Genomic DNA, 22,146 nt, shown 5'->3' with positions numbered 1-22,146 from the left:
CACTGCCCACTTTGTATAATATCCATCGATAAAATATTCTCCAAGCATCGATATCAGATCGTGAAGCTTTGATGTAATCGCAGGTGATGCGGATGAAGTTTATTGTTTTTGTAATACTCTCAACAACATTTGAACGGATGTTGTCGGCGTGTTGTACAATTGCTTGTGTACCAATATGAGGGACGTTCCGTACAGCGTCTAAAACATCTTCATGATGAACAGACGTTACAGGAGTATTTCTAACAGAAAGATTGCTTCCAATTGCCCCATTTGAACACAAACGTCATTCAGTGCTTCGGAACGTATTGACTGACGATGCACTTCTCTCAGTAAATCGCTTGAGCTACAGGCGTTGCAACTGTAATGACTTATGTATCTCCGTAGATGAGTAATAACATATTGACGTTTTCATCACTGTAACACGTCGCGAGTATAGATCAGTAAATGTACAACTTAATCTCTGTATTATGACCTTTCATAGCAGCAGTAGAATTCAGTCAGCACACATCCTTAACATAGCATTGCATTATCGCCTCAAAGAAGAGACACTGCCGAACCTAAGTACAATGAAGCTGTGAATATCTTCAACAATATCTGCACAGAGTGGGATTCGAACCGTGGATCCATTTTCAAATTTCAAATACACTACCCGTACCTTACCGATTCATCCAAAAAGACGATAAATTTCTTGCTCGCAGAAAGCCTGCTTCTTAAAGATGCTCCTTTCACCTCTCGCATTTTATTTCCGTGTCGTACCTCTGACTGATATTTTACTGCGTTCGTATAAGTTCTACCAAAACAGATCACTTTTCACAACCTACTAACTTGATCGTATTAGCGTTATCTGTATTATAACAACACGTAATAAAGAGTATTTTTGTAAAACGGTCCTTTAATCTTGGCGCGAAAATTACATATAGTCGTTTTTATGTGTAAGGCTGGTTCATTTTAGGTTGCTGGCATGTAGATAGCAAGCAGGGCAATATCGACGTTAAGTACTAGCAGTGTTAGAGGGGTTGTATATCTTTATAAATATTAAGGTGATGGTGGACCACACTGTCAATTGTCATAAGAGTTCAGCAAGATGTACTTACTGTACATACATTATAATCAGCCCATTTGTGTTGAACATATGACTTCAGGAATTTCAAATTCAAAATTAGAGAAAAGAACCTCGGAAATATTTTTCTCCCTACATTTAGTAATATTTTACAGGAACGTGTACTATGTATAACAAATCGCTCTCAAACGTTCCTTACTTCCCTTCCTTTCGGATTAAAAGCTATATGCAAGCGGTCATATTGACTACGGACACTAAATGTTCTTTATGACTTAGCCCATTGAAGCTATTCTACCTTAAAACTCTCGAAGATATACCAACTCAGGAGTATATTGATGTTACTTGTAAAGATATACATATGTGTATGTTAAAGAATTTTGGAATGAGGAACAGCCATAGATCAAATTAAATCTGAAGTAGATTGGAGGTGATAGTATCTTACCTCGGCCGATAATTTTGAGGTTTCTCTCTGAATATGACTCAAATAATTCATTTTACTCCCAGTACTTGAAGTTTCTCTCCGAATCTGAGTCAAATAATTCATTTTACTCTCACTACTATAGGGACGAAACTCGAGCTATCATAGAAGTCCTCTTTAATTCTCTTCACAGTAAGAATACATTCACAGCACCATCACCTTTGTTGCATAAGTAAAATATGTTGCAGTTGGTAAAGTACATATTGCGTTCAACAAGAGCTCAATGTATATATTGTTGCAATGAGCAAATTAGAGTATTGCTGAAAAAAAAAACATATTAGAAGCCTCTCACCTCTCGGAGGTAATGTATTGAATGAAACATACATTGAACTCTTGTTGAACGTGATCTGTACTTTACCAACTGCAGCATATTTTACTTATGCAACAAAGGTGATGGTGCTGTGAATACAGTCTTAGAGTAAAGAGAATGAAAGAGGACTTCTATGATAACTTGAGTTTCATCCCCACAATAGTTAGAGTAAAATGAATTATTACTTCACAATTTGTCATTCAAACTTATATTAGTAGTAGCAGTAGTGGCGGTGGTTGTCACAGTCGTCGTCGTTATAGTAATAGCAGCAGCAGCAGTTTAGGATCTGTGTAGATGCTTGACGTGTTAAAAAAGTTATTTCCTCTAAGAATGAACTAACTGTTAGAAGATGTGTAATATTGCGAGGTCTATAGCAGTGCATGTAAATATTATTTTGTGAGCGTAGAATAAAAGGATTGTCCAGGAATTTGAATTTAAATGCCACCCTATCACTTGACTAAAGTAAGTTTTGAATGGCTGCATTTCAAATAAGCAGTTGCAAGAGCAAGAATCCAGTTAAGTTTCATAGTCTGTAGAGTAGTAAAATGGATCGTATAATTAAACATCATAACTGTACTGTGGAGGTATTCTAAAATAAGTTATGAAAAATACCTTACATATCGAAGATAATGAAATAAATTCTGATAGATACGAAGACCTTCTCTTTCAATGTGTTTGCCACATGAAATTATCGTAGATACTGAAGGTACTGTGTAACTTTCTCGTACACGAGGACTTCCTTGGGTGTAAACCTACAAATTACTGCACAAAGTTTTACTAAGTAGCATTTCTGATAACGTTATGAGAATCCAATAGAGTTAGAAATGAGATATTCAAGGACTAAAGTAAATTTTAATTACTTCTTCTACGAATGAACTAACTGTTTGAAGATGTGTATTATTGTGAGGTGAAAATATTATTTTATGAGCCTGGAATAGAAGGAGTGCCCTGGAATTTGAATTAAGATGATAATTACTGAGGCAAATATTGTGCTTATGATAATACAGTAACCCTACAGATTTGCGAACATTTTATGCTTTCTTATCTGCATTATAAGGGTCTTAAATATAGTATTGTACCAAATTAATTATTAGTTTTGACATGTAACTTACCTCCGTAGTAGCTTCAATGGATGCACCATGTTTGAGCAGTAATTCGACTACTTTTATCCTATTTTTCTTGCAAGCGATATGGAGAGGGGTGAAACCGTTCAGAGCACGGGCATTGGGGTCAGCCTTTCGGTCGAGCAACAACTTAGCAACACGCACATGACCACAGTGGGCAGCTACATGTAAAGCAGTCAAATAATCGACAGTAACTTCATCAACTGGAGCACGATGGTATAATAAGATTCTGGCGGCGTCGACATGGTCCCCTTGTGATGCCATGTGCAAGGGAGCCAGTCCATTCTGAAATATGAGAGATATTGTAAACATGAGTGAATAATAAATAAAGAATGGAAATAGTTAGCTGGTGAGTGAGAATAATACTATTTAGAAGCTTGTAATAATATTTAATAGGAAGTAACTAAGGTCTGGAGATATAATGGTAACCAAAGAGGAAATTAATGAATTTGCCTAGAATGTTCAACAGGATGGTTAATTAATGATACTGTTGGAAAGGCAAAAGGAAATAGGAATTGACAGTGAGGTAGCAAAATAATTAAATACGAGGCAAAGTGAAATAATGTTGAATGTGAATTCTAACCTCACATGTATTCATAAAATTGCCTTATTCAGTAGCATTCTCAGACCTCTTTCTTCGTAATGAAAATGAGTTTGCTTTGAAGAGTTTAAGGACACTAGTAGAAGCTACATCTATTGTTCTCTAAATAAAATATTTTCCTTTTTTATCTACTATCGGAATCAACAATACCTTAAAATTGATTGGCTATGGTCAGATGTAGTATTTCTAAATTATAGAGTTTACTCTCAACATGACTTGGATTTATTTGATTTTTTCAATTTTACATTCCACTGTTCCAAAGAACGCGTTTGCCTGCTATGTTGTTGAAATGCTTTTTCTTACGTTGCACAATCTCATACAGATCTTACGACGACTATGGGAGAGAGGACAGGGGTAGGAGTGGGAAGGAAATGGCCTTAACTAGGGTACAGCCCCAACATTTGCCTGGTGTTAAAATGGGAAACAATGGAAAACCATTTTCAGGGATGCCGACAATAGGGTTCGAAACCTCTATCTCCCGAATGTAAGCTAAAAGCCACACGACTCAAACCTCGTAGCCAGCTCAGTCGGTGTTGTAGAAATGCTTAAGTGCACATCCCTAATAAGGCAACGTATGAGATTACTTCAATATTACAATTAGCATGGGTTCTGGTTAATGTACTCTTCGATTAGATTCATAAGACTCACACATCTACAAAGTAACGAAAATGCCTGCGCTGACTGTCAAACTATTGAGATATTTCGGACAAATCAAGAATTGTAAGAGGGTTGATATAGTAGAACGCACTAAAATTTTGTTTTGGAACGTAAATGCATAAATTACACTGATCAACAAAATATGACTTTCCGTGGATATCTAGGTAGCCAACACGCGTTCTAAGACAACTGAAACATGTTGATTCACGATATGCAAACCATTTGTCTCTATCAGCCACCGTTCTTGAGATATCAACCATTTAAATATGTTTAACATTGTACCAAGGGAAAAACTCGCAGAAAGAAGTTTCACGAAATCACAGATTGTTACACGGAGCGCTAATGGACATGACTTTAGCTAAGATGAATGCAAATGCACCACATAACACATTTTGGATTTGTTTTTTACAAAGCCACACACGTAGCAAACCGGATCTGGTGAATTTATGCAATCTCTGCACCCCATAATGTCCAGTGTCACTGACAATAAAGAAGAAGCGAATGAAAATACTCGGCTTTGCACGAAAATTAACGAAAAACTATGAAAACAATTCTTGATGAACGCTGTCCAATGAAAAATAAAACTTTTTCAGCATCTTCAAAATATGACGTGATAGAGCAAAACGGTTTCCAGATTAGAAATCAGCATGATAAACTGCACTGGAAACAGTAAACAACAAGTCGAGATATCTACCCTTTGTAAATAAGTGGAATTCATGAAAATTGTGAATGCGTATTATATTCCATAATGAAAGAAACATCAAGGAAATAAATATACCTTTGTCTTGGAACTGATGGGAGCCCCGCGATCCAGCATTGTATCTACAACTAACTCATGACCTGAGCGAGCTGCACAGTGAAGAGGCGTCAACCCATCACGTGTCTTTGACTCAATATTCGCACCTTTTTCCAAAAGTAAGGAAACCATGTTTGATTTACCCCACTTTGCTGCCACATGAAGAGGAGTTATATTGTGCTGGAAGGAAATAAATGCAATAGAATAATCTGCAAAATATAAAATAAATGTATCAAGAATCATGGTAATGTTAATGGCCCTCTTCTTATAATGTAACGGTTACTTCAAATACATCTTGCATTTTGAAATAAATCACCCATTATAAAATAAAATTCATAGAACATTACATACCTTTGCAGCATAGTTGACATCAGCTCCGCGGCTTAGCAACAGGTTGGCAATATTTTCATTGCCATAGTGTGCTGCAATATGCAGCGGTGTGAAGCCACTCTTCGATGTCACATCAGGATTATGGTCATTCTGGATAAATAAGGAGTTACGTTTTAGTTCATCCTTCACAATTACACAACAAGCAACAGTGTGTGTGTGTGTGTGTGTTTTATGTCAACGCGCTAAGATTTAATTTCATTCTAGCTTGTCAACTGGTCACTATTAATTAGAAGATCACATTTATCCTACGTGGGCAATATTAAGGAAATGCACAAAATATTACCAGCAGTTATGCATGAATAGAAGCTATACAGTTAAACACACACCATTCTTCAGTACTAAAGAACAGTTAATATAAGGCTATAAAATATGTCAATGAAGAAAACATTTTATTTGACCAAGTTTCATACAATTCACCAAACGATTTGTGTTCCGTACTTTGTAACATCTGTCCTATTATTTGTAAATGTGAATATTTATATTTAGATGTAGATATCACATGCATTTCTGATATATGTGTTATTTGAATAAGGTCTTCTGATATCCAGTCATCAATATTACGTTCTTTAAACTACCACACTGCCTAGATGAATGTGTTGACTGATTTGATCATACTGAATAATTTCTTCATGTGACATGTTTTATAGTGTTTTAGGAGGAGTTTCATCTAGATAAGTTAATAATAATATGTTTGATATTAAAAGTAGAATGGAACATTATTTTATTGAAAGAAGACACTTTAGCCTGTCACAAGGAATATTTCCTAATATTAGGTTATGTACCGTACATATGTGTATATGTGTACGAATTTGAAGGACTTAATTGAATATTCTTTTGCATGGCACATAGGAATTGTGTTAGGAAATTAACGCCATCCTGGGGAATTAAAGTAAGTTATACGTTTATATTAAGGGTAAGATTGTTAAAATCAATCAAAGGCATTTATGTTGACAATTGGGCTGCAGTGAGAATTGATGGTAGAATGAGTTCTTGGTTCAGGATACTTACAGGGGTTAGACAAGGCTGTAATCTTTCACCTTTGCTGTTCGTTGTTTACATGGATCATCTGCTGAAAGGTATAAAATGGCAGGGAGGGATTCAGTTAGGTGGAAATGTAGTAAGCAGTTTGGCCTATGCTGACGACTTGGTCTTAATGGCAGACTGTGCCGAAAGCCTGCAGTCTAATATCTTGGAACTTGAAAATAGGTGCAATGAGTATGGTATGAAAATTAGCCTTTCGAAGACTAAATAGATGTCGGTAGGTACGAAATTCAACAGAACTGAATGTCAGATTGATGACACAAAACTGGTACAGGTAGATGAACTTAAGTATTTAGGTTGTATGTTCTCCCAGGATGGTAATATAGTAAGTGAGATTGAATCAAGGTGTAGTGAAGCTAATGCAGTGAGCTCACAGTTGCGATCAACAGTGTTCTGCAAGAAAGAAGTCAGCTCCCGGACGAAACTATCTGTACATTGGTCTGTTTTCAGACCAACTTTGATTTACGGGAGCGAAAGCTGGGTGGACTCAGGATATCTTATTCATCAGTTAGAAGTAACAGACATGAAGGTAGCGAGAATGATTGCTGGTACAAACAGGTGCGAACAACAGCAGGAGGGTACTCGGAATGAAGAGATGAAGACTAAGTTATGAATGAACTCGATGGATGAAGATGAAAGCATACACCGGCTTCAATGGTAGGGTCATGTAAAGCGAATGGAGGAGGATAGGTTAGCTAGGAGAATAGTGGACTCTTATGGAGGGTAAGAGAATAGAGGGAGACCAAGACGACGATGGTTAGACTCAGTTTCTAACGAATTAAAGATAAGAGGTATAAAACTAAATGAGGCCAGAGCACTAGTTGTAAATAGAAAATTGTGGCTACGCTTAGTAAATTCACAGAGGCTTGCAAACTGAACGCTGAAAAGCATAACGGTCTATAATGATAATGTATGTATGTATTTTTAAAGATAGTGTTCATCCCGTTGAAATGCTTTGGTAAATATTATTTTGGACGGTTGGAAATTCGAAAATTATGAATAGAAGATGGTTCATTTTGATAAAAATATTGAAATGTTTAGAATCTCCAAAGATGTGCATATGCAAACTATACATTGTGAATCCTGGATGAAGATTGAAATGATACTGGCAAAGGTATTATTTTTTATTTGCTATGTTTTAAAGCACCGACGAAAGGATGGGAAAGGGCTAGGATTGGGAATGTAGCTGTCAGGACCTTAATAAAGGTACAGTCCCAACATTTGCCTGGTGTAAAGCTGGAGAACCCACGGAAAAACATCTTCATGACTGCCGAAGGTGGGATTCGAAATCTCCATCTCCCGAATAGCTACGTAACCCGAACCGCACGGCCAACTCCCTCGGTGGCAAAAGTCTATTTAGCTAAATGTTACTAGCGTAATATGATAAATCTGGATTGTAAAAAATTGCAACAAATTCCCTCCGTACTCGTATATTTTGAGTCATAAAAGTGCTGTTTCTGGTGCGAAAATTTGGATGTCACACATAATAACCGAGTAGGATCGTCAGTGGTCCCGCACCAAGGTGGCTGTGGTTCGAATCACAGCCAGTTAATGTTGTATTTTTAAATGAAAAATGAAATGGCGTATGGCTTTTAGTGCCGGAAGTGTCCGAGGACATGTTCGGCTCGCCAGGTGCAGGTCTTTTAATTTGACACCCGTAGGCGACCTGTGCGTCTTGATGAGGATGAAATGATGTTGAAGACGACGCGTACATCCAGCCCCCGTGCCAGGGAAATTAACCAATCATGGTTAAAATTCCCGACCCTGCCGCGAATCGAATCCGGGACCTCTGTGGCCAAAGGCCAGCACGCTAACCATTTAACCATGGAGCCGGACAATTTTTAAATGAAACGTCACGTTCGTGTGGTTCGAATTCAACGAAGAAATGGAGGTCCAGTAGCAACGATCACGATCTGAAGATTTACCTAAGCTTCCTTGCGCCCGCCTTGTGGCCATGATCGTTAAGGCGCTGAAGTCTAAACGGTCTGACACCGTGGTTAGCCTGTTTGAGTCCCGTTGGTCGAAAACATTTTCACCACCAGAATGTTGGCCGGCAGGGTAGGGGAGGTGGTGGTATACAATTTCTAATCACTAGATTGCGTGCCAAAAGCCTGGATTAAATTCGAAACCTCTCCGCAGTGCTCATATGGAGTGAGGGCTAATGACGCTGTTGATGGTAATTCGTCCGTCGGATGGGGACGTTAAGCCTTGAGCAGACCCCTTGGTGCTATTCGACAGGAGTAGGCTATGTGCCGTCACCGGGTTTCACCCTCTCCCTAGTATCATATATCACGTCATTCATTTCATCTAATTAACTTCTCTGATGAGGTTGACGTCCGGTCATAAAAACCTGCCACGATAGATTCATCTCACCTCATACCCGACCCCGTAGGGAAACGGGACAAGGGTTGTATGAACACAAGCTTCCTTGCATTGCTTGCAATATGAGGGTATACACCGTTTTCCAGTGACGTAGTGATGATTGTTAATGATTGATATACCATGATTACTCGGTAGAAATCGAGCTCAAAGTGAAAAATAATTTAATATGATCTATTTTACCAGTAACGTTTCGTTTAATGACAGTTTGACACTAACATTTCCACACTTCTTTTTTCAGAATTCAAATGATCCAAGTCCTATGTCCGATTCTTGGACGTCTTTGTCTCCACGAGTGTATATATTAAAATAAGTTACTTCTTGGAAACTTGTGACTTGGAAATAATATGTAAACGTATTTAATTCATTCTCATATTTTCCAAACAATTTTTAAATTGCAATTATTTCGGATCAAATAGTGTGTTTAGCTATGTGCACTTTTCTGGCGTCTGTTAACTGTACATGTAGGGACGTATACCAATACGTATCGTAGCATGAACCGTCATTTTTATAGAGATGGAGAAATAATTCCATGAACATTAGTCTACTTGCAAGAAAGCAGGATAACAAACAATGTAATCGCTGTTCTTGTTGTCCAGTATTCGGGATATAGTAGGTTCGAATCCCACTGTCGGCAGTCCTGAAGATGGTTTTTAATGGTTCCCATGTTCACACTAGTCAAATGCTGGGAATGTACCTTACCTAAGGCCACGGCCGCTTCCCTCCCACCCCTAGCCATTTCCTATCCCATCGTCGCTGTAAGACCTATCTGTGTCGGTGCGACATAAAGCCAAATCTAAGAGGCTAAGAACATAATTGAACATCAGTCTCGCACACATGTGTGTGTAAGTAAGAGAACTGCCTGATAATCTGTATTTGTGTGGTACGCTGCAGAAATGTGTTTAATATTCCACAGAAAAGGGTTAAAATAAGAATGCTGCTTTCACTGAACTTACTGGCAGAGTCGCTGAAGCAAGTTTTAACAGACGAATATAAGAATGCAAATATGCGGTAAGTTTCAAAATTATGGCATTTTTCTGGAATATGTGATATAGAAAGGTAAATTATAGACAAAAGGTAAATGTATAACTACTTTATGGTAAAAGCTACACAAAATGATATGAGTGTATGTTGGGTATTTAGCCCGAAGGCTGGTTTGATCCTCTAAAGCTCCACCAACAGCTGTCATAGATAACCTAGGTGTCACTGAAGAGGCATACTAGGGAAATGAGGAGTGAGGTAGTTTCCCGTTGCTTTCCTCACTGATCCAGAAGTTGCTATTACATATCAGTCATAGCCCACTGAAATGCATGCACCAGTCGACCCTATGAGCGATATTTTTATACCATTCATAACAGGGACTGGCTGCATAAGGAACAGTGTTACTAGAATCGCTCATACCTCGGTCACTTTCATATTGCCAAAGCCAAGGATGAGACTGATACAGGTCAACGAAAGTAACTAATTTATTCTAGCCCATACCAGAAGACATAGTGCACTGTGAACACTTCATCCTCCCAGCAAATTGTCTTCAAAAGGATTCAGAAAATGAAAGTTGTTTATTAATTTGATTCTATCCTTGAGTGTGAGCTGTACCTATCGGAATTTTTTAAATCCATGAATCACTATTCTACCACTTAAATGAATTCGGTTAGGGAAACGTTTCCAGCAAAGTCAGCCTACCCTTCCAGCTCACTTCAGAGACGAGTAACATATCGCACATTTCCTTGTTCCAGAAGCGTGCTTTAATCGCAAGACCCGTAGTTGCAATGAAACTCCGTTGATGTCAGTAGTTTACTGCCACTGTGCCATACTGAGTTGTACCAATTTTCTGTATATTCATCTCCAGATCAAGGAGAATGTGTGTTAAGTGGACCACAACAAACATGGTATACATTAGAAAAATGTGTGCGCTAATTTCCTTTAAGATATTTATGTAAAATAGTTTCTAGGAGTAAACGGTGATAATAGTCCCCAGTGAACAGTTTAACTGATTTAACCGAATGTATTTCAGTTATCACGCATAAAATGTATAACAGATGAAGGGGAGGGTGAAAATCAAGATCCAAATTAAGGACTTTCTCTTAAACGTGTGATGGAAGTAGTATGCAGTATATCACCACACTGTAGCTGATGTTACAACCTGGAAATACTCGACGACAGATTCCTAATTATGTATATGATATCCGCTTGAGTGGACCTTTCGTTAATTGCATCTGGAAACTATATATAGAAGAATATTATTTACCTGCAACAGGAGAGCTGCTGCTTTACAATCATCTTTCTTAGCAGCAATATGTAAGGCTGGTAGTCGAACTTTTCCTCTTGTGTCATTTTCTAGTAATACAGCTACCACTTTGTCGTGACCTTGCTGCATTGCAACAGCTAAGGGGGTAAATCCATCCTAAAACAAAGTTTTTATTATACAAACATATATTTATTAAAGAGTAACAAAAACGGTAAAAAGAATAGTTTTATTTAATGCATATTGGAACATTTGTTATGAGAAAGAATAGCACGGTCATGAATGTAGTTTCAAGTACGAGATGCTTATAAGCAAATACATTTCATCTGATTCAAGTGTAATCACTACAGGAATATAAATGAAATAATGTACTAGTGAATATTCCATCATAAGAAAAGAGAACACAATACACTGGTATTACTTTCGATACTTTAGAGCAGAATATTTAAGAAAATTTGTAGTAGTTCTAAAGGGCCTTCCAAGATTTTATTATTCGTGTTAATCTCCTCATATATATTCGGGTTTTCTTCAGTTTGCTCCGTCATATCTGGACGTATGAGCTGTAGAGTACAGCAGACGCAATTCTCTCTGTTTCTTAGAAAATCTTTTGAAACGTTGGAAGTACAGCAGTGTGTCGATAGGGGACGAGACTTCTTTACATGGGAATTAGTCAGGAAGTTGAATATCTTATTTCTTGCAGAATCGGTCCTGGAAATTTTATGCCGACGGCTGTGGTTTGTGTCTTTTCTTGAGAATTTTAATGTCAGCCTGAGAATATTTGAAATATTTTAATCTTGTTTTTCTTGCATTTTGAATAGCTCAACATTCTGCGTAACAGCAATACATTTCATTGTCCTGTCAAGTTGAGATAAAAGTGTTTTCTTCATCACTACTTCTTGCTTGCCATAATTTTTTGGAAACATTTCCTACTTTTTATCCCACAACATAACATACTATTTTGAAATAAATGACTTTTTTCAGACATTCATTTCAATAAGATGGCATAAGCTAATAATCTTCTCAATATTGTACGATCATCATAAAAAATATTCCCTGAAATGTTTTTCTCAAAATCAATGGATTTCTCTCTCTCAAATGGATAGTTAATATTTACTCAGCCACTAGCTTTCATTTACAATTTTTTCTTCTTCTTCTTCTTATTCTTCTCCAAGTGCGATATCTGGTCCCACAGACGTTGGTGATTACCCTGGAGAAAGCACGACCTTCTTTAGCTAACTTGAAGAATTGTTCGGTGTTCTTGATTCAAGTCCATTCTTTGATGGTTTGGGGCCATGACATCGGTGGTCTGCCAGCTCCTCGCTTGCCTTCTATCTTGCTTTGTAATATCAGCTGTGGAAGGCCGTACTTTCTGTCTAGTATAAAATAAAAACCTACAACCTGTTTTCCAGTCATTGACCGGGTCAGGGATGGAATGAATGAAGCAGATATAGGCTATTAGCCTAGTACGATGGGGTTGCTACTCCCAAAGTGATTTATTAATGAATGATAGATGAAATGAAATGAGAACGGAGAGTGTTGCTGGAATGACATATGACAGGGAAAACCGGAGTACCCGGAGAAAAACCTGTCCCGCCTCCGCTTTGTCCAGCACAAATCTCACATGGAGTGACCGGGATTTGAACCACGGTATCCAGCGGTGAGAGGCCGACGCGCTGCCGTCTGAGCCACGGAGGCTTCTGTCTCGTAGAACATGGGCTAAATAATCGGTTTTCCTGGCTTTGATGATCTTTGCCAGCTCACGTTCAGTTCTAGCTCTCCGTAAAGCTCCATTATTTGTTACAAAATCTGTGCATGTTATTCTGAGCATTCTCCAATGTAACCACATTTCAAAGACCTCTAATCTGTTCATGGAGGAAGCTTTGAGAGTCTGGGTCTCTACTCCATTAAGCGGTGTTGATCAGATGTAACATTTCAACAGCTTATGCCTGACGTTTAGATTAACATCGCAAAAGAATGACTTCATATTTCAATACTGCTGCAATTAATCTTCGTACCGTTCTAGCGAGCACTATCATATTTTGATATCTTTCATCCGCTGTTCATTCCATCGCTACTGCAGTGAAATGCTGAAATATATCTTGATGCTTCTGACTAACTAAACGTACCACACAAGTTAAGAATGTGTTTCCTTCTGATGATGATGATGATGATGATGATGATGATGCTAGTTGTTTAAAGGGGCATAACATCTAGGTCATCGGCCCCTAATGGTACGAAATGAGATGAAATGAAATGACAAATTAAAAGCCCAAAAACATCCACTGACCACAATTCAAAATGTGACGACGAAGAATGAATGGATGGATGGATGGATGGATGGATGGATATGAAATTAAAACGATTAGTGGAACCGACCCACAGTGCCTCACCCCAACAATGGTATTACTGACCAAGGGACTGCTTCTATAGCACAATACTGAATCGATGATACTTGTAGTTGAAAGGGGTCCAAAATCCAAGTCAGCGGCCCCTCGCAATGGTACTTATCGCTAGGGAAGTAGAACCATGGAGTTTGTCATGTTGCGGTACTAATCAACATTAGCGTAGACTCGCCGTATTCCACACATTATGGTACTACTCACAGGTGATGAAATTCGCACATGTATTACAGACCTACGCTGTTTCGCCATTTACAGGCAACGCAAACCTATGGTGCTCATCACATAAGGGTACTAACCACAGGGACTCGTACTATCCCGTAGTGTTCGTCATATAGTGGATACTAATCATAGGCAAGCCAGAACCATGGGTTCCCTCATCCCATGGTGTCGCTCATATAGTGCTACTAATCACAGGTAGGCCTACTGTAAAAGCCGTCGCGCTCTCGTTTGCTACTAATCACAAACCTATTTGATACCCAACATAGTGGTACTACGCGCAAGTATAAGCGACCCATGGTGTTCTCCGCGTGGTGGTACTAATCACAAGTAGTTTTATGGTTCTAATTTGACCATCCTTTGGTCGCCTCTTTTATTCGCCTCTTACAACAGGCAGGGGATACCGTGGGTGAATTCTTCGTCTGCTTCCCCCACCCACAGGGGGGTGTGTTTCCTTCCTTCTGTTCTAGTATTGCTTGTCTTCAGAAATATGCACATAAACATGGAAAACACAATATGTAATTTTTTTCCTTCTGTTTCAACGTTCCCTTCTCTACAAGACGATGCGGTATGCATATCATCTTCTTCTAGCTACTGACAAGATTCAAAGCCTGAGATGAAAAAAAAAACTGTTACTCTGTTCGGCATACTTGGGGCCATGTTAGAAAATGGTTTCATATACAACTTTTAAAGTGGAATTCCTGTCAGATCCAAGTATTTTCAAGATGGGAACAAAGGCATAAGGAGTTCCATGTATTGACACATCACATGAACAATTCTCCAAACGAGATGCCATTCCATACTGCGTTCATGAGCAATTTGTCAAATGCTTCTTTGGTATCTTCGTAATGTTGTACACCTGTTCATGAAACTAGGAGAAAGAACTTATCTATATCCTGTACGATAGGATTTGAAATTTGAACTTCACTCTGATACTTGAAAGATGATTAAATCGTACATGGATTTGATTATTTTTCGCCCAGATAGCATTACTTGTGTGCGGCACTGAAGTTGGTCAAGCGTTAAAGAAGGAAAGCCGTAACAAATTGTCAAGTATTTGCATTCCCATTTAGAAAAGTACTCATTAACGTATTCTCGTTTAATGTCAAATTGTTTGCACACTATATTCACCCTTAACCGCTATCATTCGAAAGTGAACATCAAATGTTTCGCTATGGTCCATTGCTTTACATACATGTAACTCCATATTCTCCGTGTTACTCACGGAGCTGTTTTATAAATTCGTTCCATTTGGTTTTTACAAGCTACGCTGCAAGTATTATGCTACCATATCATCTCAGTTTTATAAAATTGAAGATTTACAACGCAAACTTATTTCTTATAGTACTGCATCTCTCAATCAAAACTATCTTTGTCCTGATTATTTCATTACCCATATTCATCCCCAACCAGGTTATATTTACAGAACTTAATGTCAAACAATATTAAATGTTCACAATCCAGGTAAGGATTTGTGTTGTTAACAGTAATCCAGTACTGTATGAGTCAGTAAATAAATTAAGTCTTGGTAACTGAAACAGTGATTTGTGTTTTCTTAAAATTCAAGGGTTAATTTTAAAGAACCTAGTAAGATTATTTCTATTTCATTTAGTTTATAACTAAGCCATTACAAGGCTTTTAGAAAAGTTCCCTCAAATTATGTCATATATTTAGAAATATGAGCAAAGCCTCTTGAGTAATTGTTTTTCATAATTTAATCATTCTGTTCCTTAACATTGCATCACGGAAGTATTAAACTGTAGTAATGCAGTAATCAGTGCATTGTTTCCTTTGTAAATAATTTCCCGTTAATGCAGGGCATCCATTTGGGCTTGATGGTATGTGATAAACCCCAATAAATAAATTCATGAAATATCCCACTAAAATATATCATCAATGATTACACTAAAATTACTCTCATTTTGGTGCAAAAGTTCACCATTTCCTTAAAACGTGACAAGCGAAATAGCGAAGGGAACTCAGTAACTGATATAATCTGATTCACGTTACTGAAAATCGCATACAGGAATCTGTTAAAATACGACGTAATTACAATATCATATTGATAACTTAAAACTAAAATAGCTGAAGTGTCAATTCCTATTGACATAACAAACGACCACAAGTCGTTGTGAAACGTACAACTCTATCAAGTTGTTTTCAAGGATGAACGATTTTGACGGCAGGTTTTTTCTTAATTTTGAGGAATTTTAGTTCATTAAAGTCTACTTCATAATTATCCATTTACATATTTTTCTCAAACGATTCATAAGTGCATATATTTGCCCTCTACGTGTCATATGACAGCTGATGCCACGTCCTCCTCTGTTACAAAAGAGCCAAATTATTGCTGCAGTACTTCCCTCCTGCACAGAAATATATTTATTCTTTGAACGCGACCAACTTTTGTATTGGCTAGCTTCTTTATCACACTCGTTTTCTTCATCTGAAATGTTGGATTTGTATAATATGCGTTCCACTGGAAGAGGATATGATGCAGGCAAACCATTTTGTGCAGTGATGAACTCCCAGAACCACCCACCAAATTTTCAGAATTGAATAGTATTGTGAATGCTGATGTAAATCAATTTGTAGATAAGTCAGTGGTTGAGGCAGTGCAAGCCGCTATTACTGTAAATGAAAATTTACTCATCTGACAGTGCAAATAAGTGGAAACTAGCTGAAGTGTGGACATGCAAATCTGAATAGTATCCTTTCAGCAACTAATATAGATGCTGGCAAAGTGATAGATGTAGAGATTCTTTAAATACTGCCAGAAGTGTAAGAATCTCAAATCTGACAGTCAAAAATTGAAAGCATACAGGGCTAGTGATAACTGTAGGATTCATTTTACAGGTATTAATAGTGGGATGGAGTCAGCTAGTGGTACACCAATTTTCAGTCATTTTCAGTCAAGCATTACTTTGGTGACGGGAGGAGTAAAGTATTTGACAAACTGCAGACATGTAGACTTTATAATGAAGTAAACGCTGAGAAACTAGAGTGTTCATGGCACGTAACAAATGAGAATGCAATCTCGCTCGCGTAGGAAACGGACATAATGTTTTAAGAAGTACGATGGGAAGAACTAGAGTGAGAATCAGGACGAGGGAGAATGACTGAGAACAGGGTAGATCATTTAGATCTACATATACATTATGGGTCGGCCATCAGAAGAAGTGCAGATAATTTGAGGAATATGAAGCATGCAGTACGGACGAACTTATTACACGAAGTATCCACTGATGAAAAGCCACAGGGATTTTTGTGTCCCAAAGGAGAGTTATCATGGTGCAAGTACAACCGCGCACTGGTGAAAAATATGTGCACAAACACGCCCGCTCTGCTTTTTGCAGTGATTGAAGCAATCAGGCCTATGTTTAGGAGTTTACCTGACCCAGACCTTTTTTGCAAGCGTCTAGATAGAAGAATACTGAACACACATGAATCATTCAGTAGTTTGATCTGAAATGCTGTGCCAAGGAACAGTATTTGTTGAGTATAGTGCATTGTGTATGGATATGTGACGCTATTTGACCTTATAACAGTTATGCTGGTCGAGTTACAGTTCTGCAAGAGATAGGATAGAACTTGGCGAAAACATGACCAAAACTGGTTTTGTTTATAATTCCATCACGAAGAATGTACAAGTGTTGATGTATACAGTTTTAAAAGTCGTGTTAAAATGGTGTTTCAGAAAAAAGACAGCACACATTTTATTTTCAAGGATATAAATTTAATAAAACTAATTTCAAGCAATACTAGTTGTATGTGTGCGTTTCGAATTTCGTTAGTCTGGGACTTACAGTTCATTTGATTAATATATATAATATGACACATTTAGCATTGTGGGCATAGAGTGTGCAACTTCACAACATCTTACAATAATGTTTTCCCTGCTATAAATATTTTATTGAAATAAACATATTTGGGTTTGCAAATACATTGTCAAGTTGCTTCAGTTCACAAAAAACAGCTGTAGTATATGAAATGACAAGGCTTCAAAATTCACATTAACACTGAGATCAACGAACGACTGTCATCAGACTATTTAATTGAACTTACCTCAGTAGCCAGACTTTGATTAGCACCATTTGCCAGTAAGAATCGGACCACATTGTCATGGTTTTCTTGAGCTGCCATGTAAAGGGGCGTGAAGCCATTTTGGGACTGTACGTTGACTGCTGCTCCATTTGCAACTAGTAGTTTCACAACCTCCTCTTGTCCGGCTAAATGAAAAGGATAATAACAATTTTTTTAAATTATGCATCAAAGAAAGCCAAAATAATTATAATTTCATGTAAACAATGTGATCAGGTTAGATACTCCTTTCTGCTTGGGTAACAATACGGAATTATCCAAGAGTGTTTTATTAGTATAACTACACTAATATTAGCCGGCCCAGTAGTATAGGGGTAGCGTGCCTGCTTCTTACCCGGAGGCCTCAGATTCGATTTCCGGCCAGGTCAGGGATTTCTACCTGGATCTGAGAGCTGGTTCGAGGTCCACTCGGCTTACGTGATTAGAATTAAGGAGCTATCTGACGGTGAGTTTGCGGCCCCGGTGTAGAAACCCAAGAATACCGGCCGAGAGCAATCGTCGTGCTGACCACACGACACCTCGTAATCTGCGGGCCTTCGGGCTGAGCAGTGGCCGCTTGGTAGACCAAGGCCCTTCAGGGCTTTAGTGCTATGTTGGGGGTGGTTACTCTACTATTAGACTACATTACTTCGACAGGGTTCTGGTAAATGACAACCTGCTTCAATCAATGGTAACCTAAACAAATTCTAACGTTCTTACAGCCCGTTACGAGGGCAATAATAAGGAATTTTCACGTTGTCATGGAGGCTTTACTTTTCATTCCTAATCAAAGTGGGAGGTTGACTGTATATCGTGTGTGATGAAAATAAACATTAATGTAAGCCAAGGCAAAAGTTTATAAAAGCCTCAAACGTCGGACCATGTGTCTTACATGGTTAGCGATTATATGGCTAGATGATTCGGGGTGGCTTCACCTCTCAACCGACTGCCTGTTGACATGTGTAATGTTCTGACTATGCGCTCTGCAACGTGTGTAGTTGTCTCACCTACTGTTATTATTCACCACCAACTGTGGTTACCGTAGATAGTAGTGATATGTAACAACGGGTAACATTTGAAATTAAAGGTGTCGATAACCAATACTGGCCAAGGGAAGTTGAGAAGAACTCCGTAGTTAAAGCTGCAATCTCAACATATCTTCTTGAATATAGAAATATGATAGTATAAACGACGGGTCCTTTTTGCATCTTCTTCTGAAGACTATAAATAGGGAAATTTCAAACAGAGTCTTGCACGACTGTCCAACTATTGAGCAGCAACCGCACTGCATTGCACTGGGCCTCACCATTCTAGGAAGAAACTAGCCCGTGACGTTATCGTATGGCCGGTGCTGTATCTTCTGTGAGCGGCTGGCTGATAGAACTACGGTGCAAGCAGTGCTGCGCAGTGCCATGGAGTGCGTCCCATCAGACGGTGATTACATCTGCCTGTGTTAAAATGTGAGCCATGCTCTACTGTTTGCCTTCTTCCGATTATAGTTTCCTTGGAGGTTAGTGCTTACAATGGTTCATGTCCAGGAGAAGAGAAGGAAAGGGATATCTGGGAACAAACAGTTCTCTGCACTGATCAATATTTCAAGATGTTACTTTTCTTATTTTCCCCTGTTTCTTGTCTCGCTTTACTGTGCATACAGAATGAGACGCGCTCTACGTCTAATAGTTGAATATCATGACCCTGCCATTTCACTCGGCACTGTATTAATCCATGCAGTTCGTAAGGATATACAGGATATTTGTTCTTGAAGAATTTTCTGTGGTTCAACAGTTGAAGTACTTCATCTGTCATGCAAACCGTATTCTCTTTTCCTTCCTGTGCTCTTAATTATCCGTGAGTTACTTCTTCATGTGTACATTTCATTCTTATCAGGTGTTTTCAACAATCCCTGTATTTTGAATGCAAACGAATTTCATCTAATGGGCTGTCTGAATTTCAGATTATGGTGCTGTTACTTGCGATTCGATTAAATCATCTTTATGTAGAAAATATCTTCGACATTTGTTCCAGAGTAACTGGTACGAGACTGTGACCAGGTGATGTCAGCACAAGGGAATGTCACACGCTTCTAATGAAGTTCCTGAATTGTTTACTATCACTCTGGGAATATTGTCTAGTTGGTCTAGTTTTCAATGATTTGTCAGTTTTTGAGGTTCGAATATAAAGGTGACGTGAAGGAAAATGGAAGAATGTGTTTAATTTTATCATCCTTCCTCGTGTTCCAGCTGTATCGCTCAATTACTTTGACCATTATTAACATCTCAGTCATAAGTAACTTACTATGGCTGTGAAATTACCCATTACTGGTACAATATAATAATATCATCTAATACACCGGACGCATCCGGCATAAATCAGTGATGTTCCTTGCACCTTTCTCCTGTAGGGCGGGTAGCATATGACGACGAAGCAGATCCCAGTAATGTTAGGGTGATGTGATTCATAAAATGACTAAAATATTTATTCCCCGTAAAGAAGAAATATGCTCATCAAATAAATTCTTCCGGTACGATTTTCAACACCTTTAGGTGATTGGAATGTATTGAACATCCTCTCTGATACAGGGTACTGAGATTCCGTCTGTTTCAACGTAGTGGCTCTTTCGGAGACTGCTACAAGAACGTGAATTTAATGACCAGTGGATAAATATACAGTATATAAGATACATTTCAACTTTTGTTACTTCTCGTCGCATGTTTCACATTATCTTTATACTGTATTTACTTAAATACCATGCATAATCACATCCGTAACTTCATGATTTATATTGCCATATTAACAACAACAATTTTTCAGATAACATATATGTCGAACAAAGGGATCTTACAAAAATGAAATTTAAATAATAAAACTTCCTTCGTAAATTCTTTAGTTTCAAATACATCTTAGCAAAATTAACAAATAGCAAATAACTAGCAAAACTTTCATCCGAGTCTTTGAAGACTGACCAATACAATAATAGAAAGGGAGATGGGATATGAATGAACTGGGAGATTTCATGAAATCTTCTGATTTAACACAGCATCATATACCATCCAGAGATTACGTACATCTACTGAACCATAAAATGAACATTCTCGCTTCATTTTAGCAAGCTGACGAATAGTTTATTTTATCAAATGCATCCTACTGATGAATTATTTTTTTCCCGACAGGCAATAAAGACCCGTGGAGGAGGTGAAGGTGAAGGTTTCTAAGAAAGGTTTGCTCCATACTCGGGCCTCTTTGTCCCCAGAAATTTACTTGTAACTGATATCTGTTGTATGCTATGTGAAGTTCAGGCCCACGAACCCCTCAAGAATTGGTTTTCGCATTTTTATATTCCTTGACTTACTAATCCCACGTCTTTCCGGCTTCCGGGTGAATGAAGTACGTCCATATCATCTCTACTATGGATGCATAGTATTGCATTATATTCATTCAAAATTGAAATACGAAATATTAAAGAATTTGGTCTACTTTTAAATCCATTTTTTCCAGATACCAGATTTGAAGGTCACGTTTCCATATTGGTAATAAGACTATACATAAACTCAGGAGTGGAAATTTCAAGCACCTTGCAATATTGTTACTAGATTTCTGTACGAGTCAGAGTTAAACAATTTTCATGCACAAAAACGAACGAAATTTATTGACGTTCTTCCTTTTTGGTCTAGTTTATTGGAGAAACCTGGCCCAAGAATTAGGTACGCAATAATATTTGGGATTTTCTGGCGTTTCCTGACACTACGATGTTGTTGTAATCAATAGGTGTAAACACATAGCTATTTGTAAACTGTAACATAATTCATGTTGCTGTATCATATATGTTCACTTACCCAATGAAGCTATATGAAGAGCAGTATTTCCTTTCTTAGTAGCTGCATCTACAACGGCTCCTCGTTTCAGGAGTTCTGTCACCACATTAATGTGACCATCCTTGGAGGCCAGATGCAGTGCATTTAGACCATTCTGGAACATGGAGGAAATTATACTAGAAACAGTGCATATAAATATGGAAGAAAAATGGAATGCGAGAGAAATGAACTCCCACAAATACATGCAACTGAAAAATTATCTCCGATTAAATCAGAATATTTTCCTACTACTGTATGTAAAATAAATACAGTAGTTTAAAAGCGAGTAAAAGATAAATTATGTTAACAGGTAATCGTAACGCATTTTAAACAATAGGTCTAAACATGAATACAAATTGATTTAGAGGATAATCATACATAGAATGTCAAGTGTATGTCCAGTTACGGTAAGCAACACCTATAATGCGTAACTTCTATGCCTTATAAATATTCTAGAAACTCAAATTCCTTTTCAAGAATAACTAATGCATTACCTGAAATGAAATCATTTCTTAC

The 22,146-nt window shown here is 37.9% G+C and overlaps 1 protein-coding gene across 2 annotated transcripts in view; it reads right to left on the bottom strand.

Annotated features, from left to right (window-relative positions):
• LOC136864670 (ankyrin-3) overlaps positions 1 to 22,146 on the bottom strand; it is a 229,902-nt gene that overhangs the window by 89,077 nt on the left and 118,679 nt on the right. For both annotated transcript variants that reach the window (XM_067141968.2, XM_067141969.2), the window contains exons 4-9: positions 21,613 to 21,745; positions 17,765 to 17,928; positions 11,085 to 11,240; positions 5,378 to 5,506; positions 5,009 to 5,206; positions 2,961 to 3,257 (exon numbers count right to left, since the gene is read on the bottom strand). In XM_067141968.2, the coding sequence (XP_066998069.2) occupies positions 2,961 to 3,257; positions 5,009 to 5,206; positions 5,378 to 5,506; positions 11,085 to 11,240; positions 17,765 to 17,928; positions 21,613 to 21,745 (1,077 nt within the window). The remainder of the gene's footprint in view (positions 1 to 2,960; positions 3,258 to 5,008; positions 5,207 to 5,377; positions 5,507 to 11,084; positions 11,241 to 17,764; positions 17,929 to 21,612; positions 21,746 to 22,146) is intronic.

Source organism: Anabrus simplex, chromosome 2, assembly GCF_040414725.1.
Source record: "Anabrus simplex isolate iqAnaSimp1 chromosome 2, ASM4041472v1, whole genome shotgun sequence".
NCBI lineage: Eukaryota > Metazoa > Arthropoda > Insecta > Orthoptera > Tettigoniidae > Anabrus > Anabrus simplex.
Note: the sequence above shows the minus strand (reverse complement) of the source record. Positions and strands in the feature narration are given on the sequence as shown.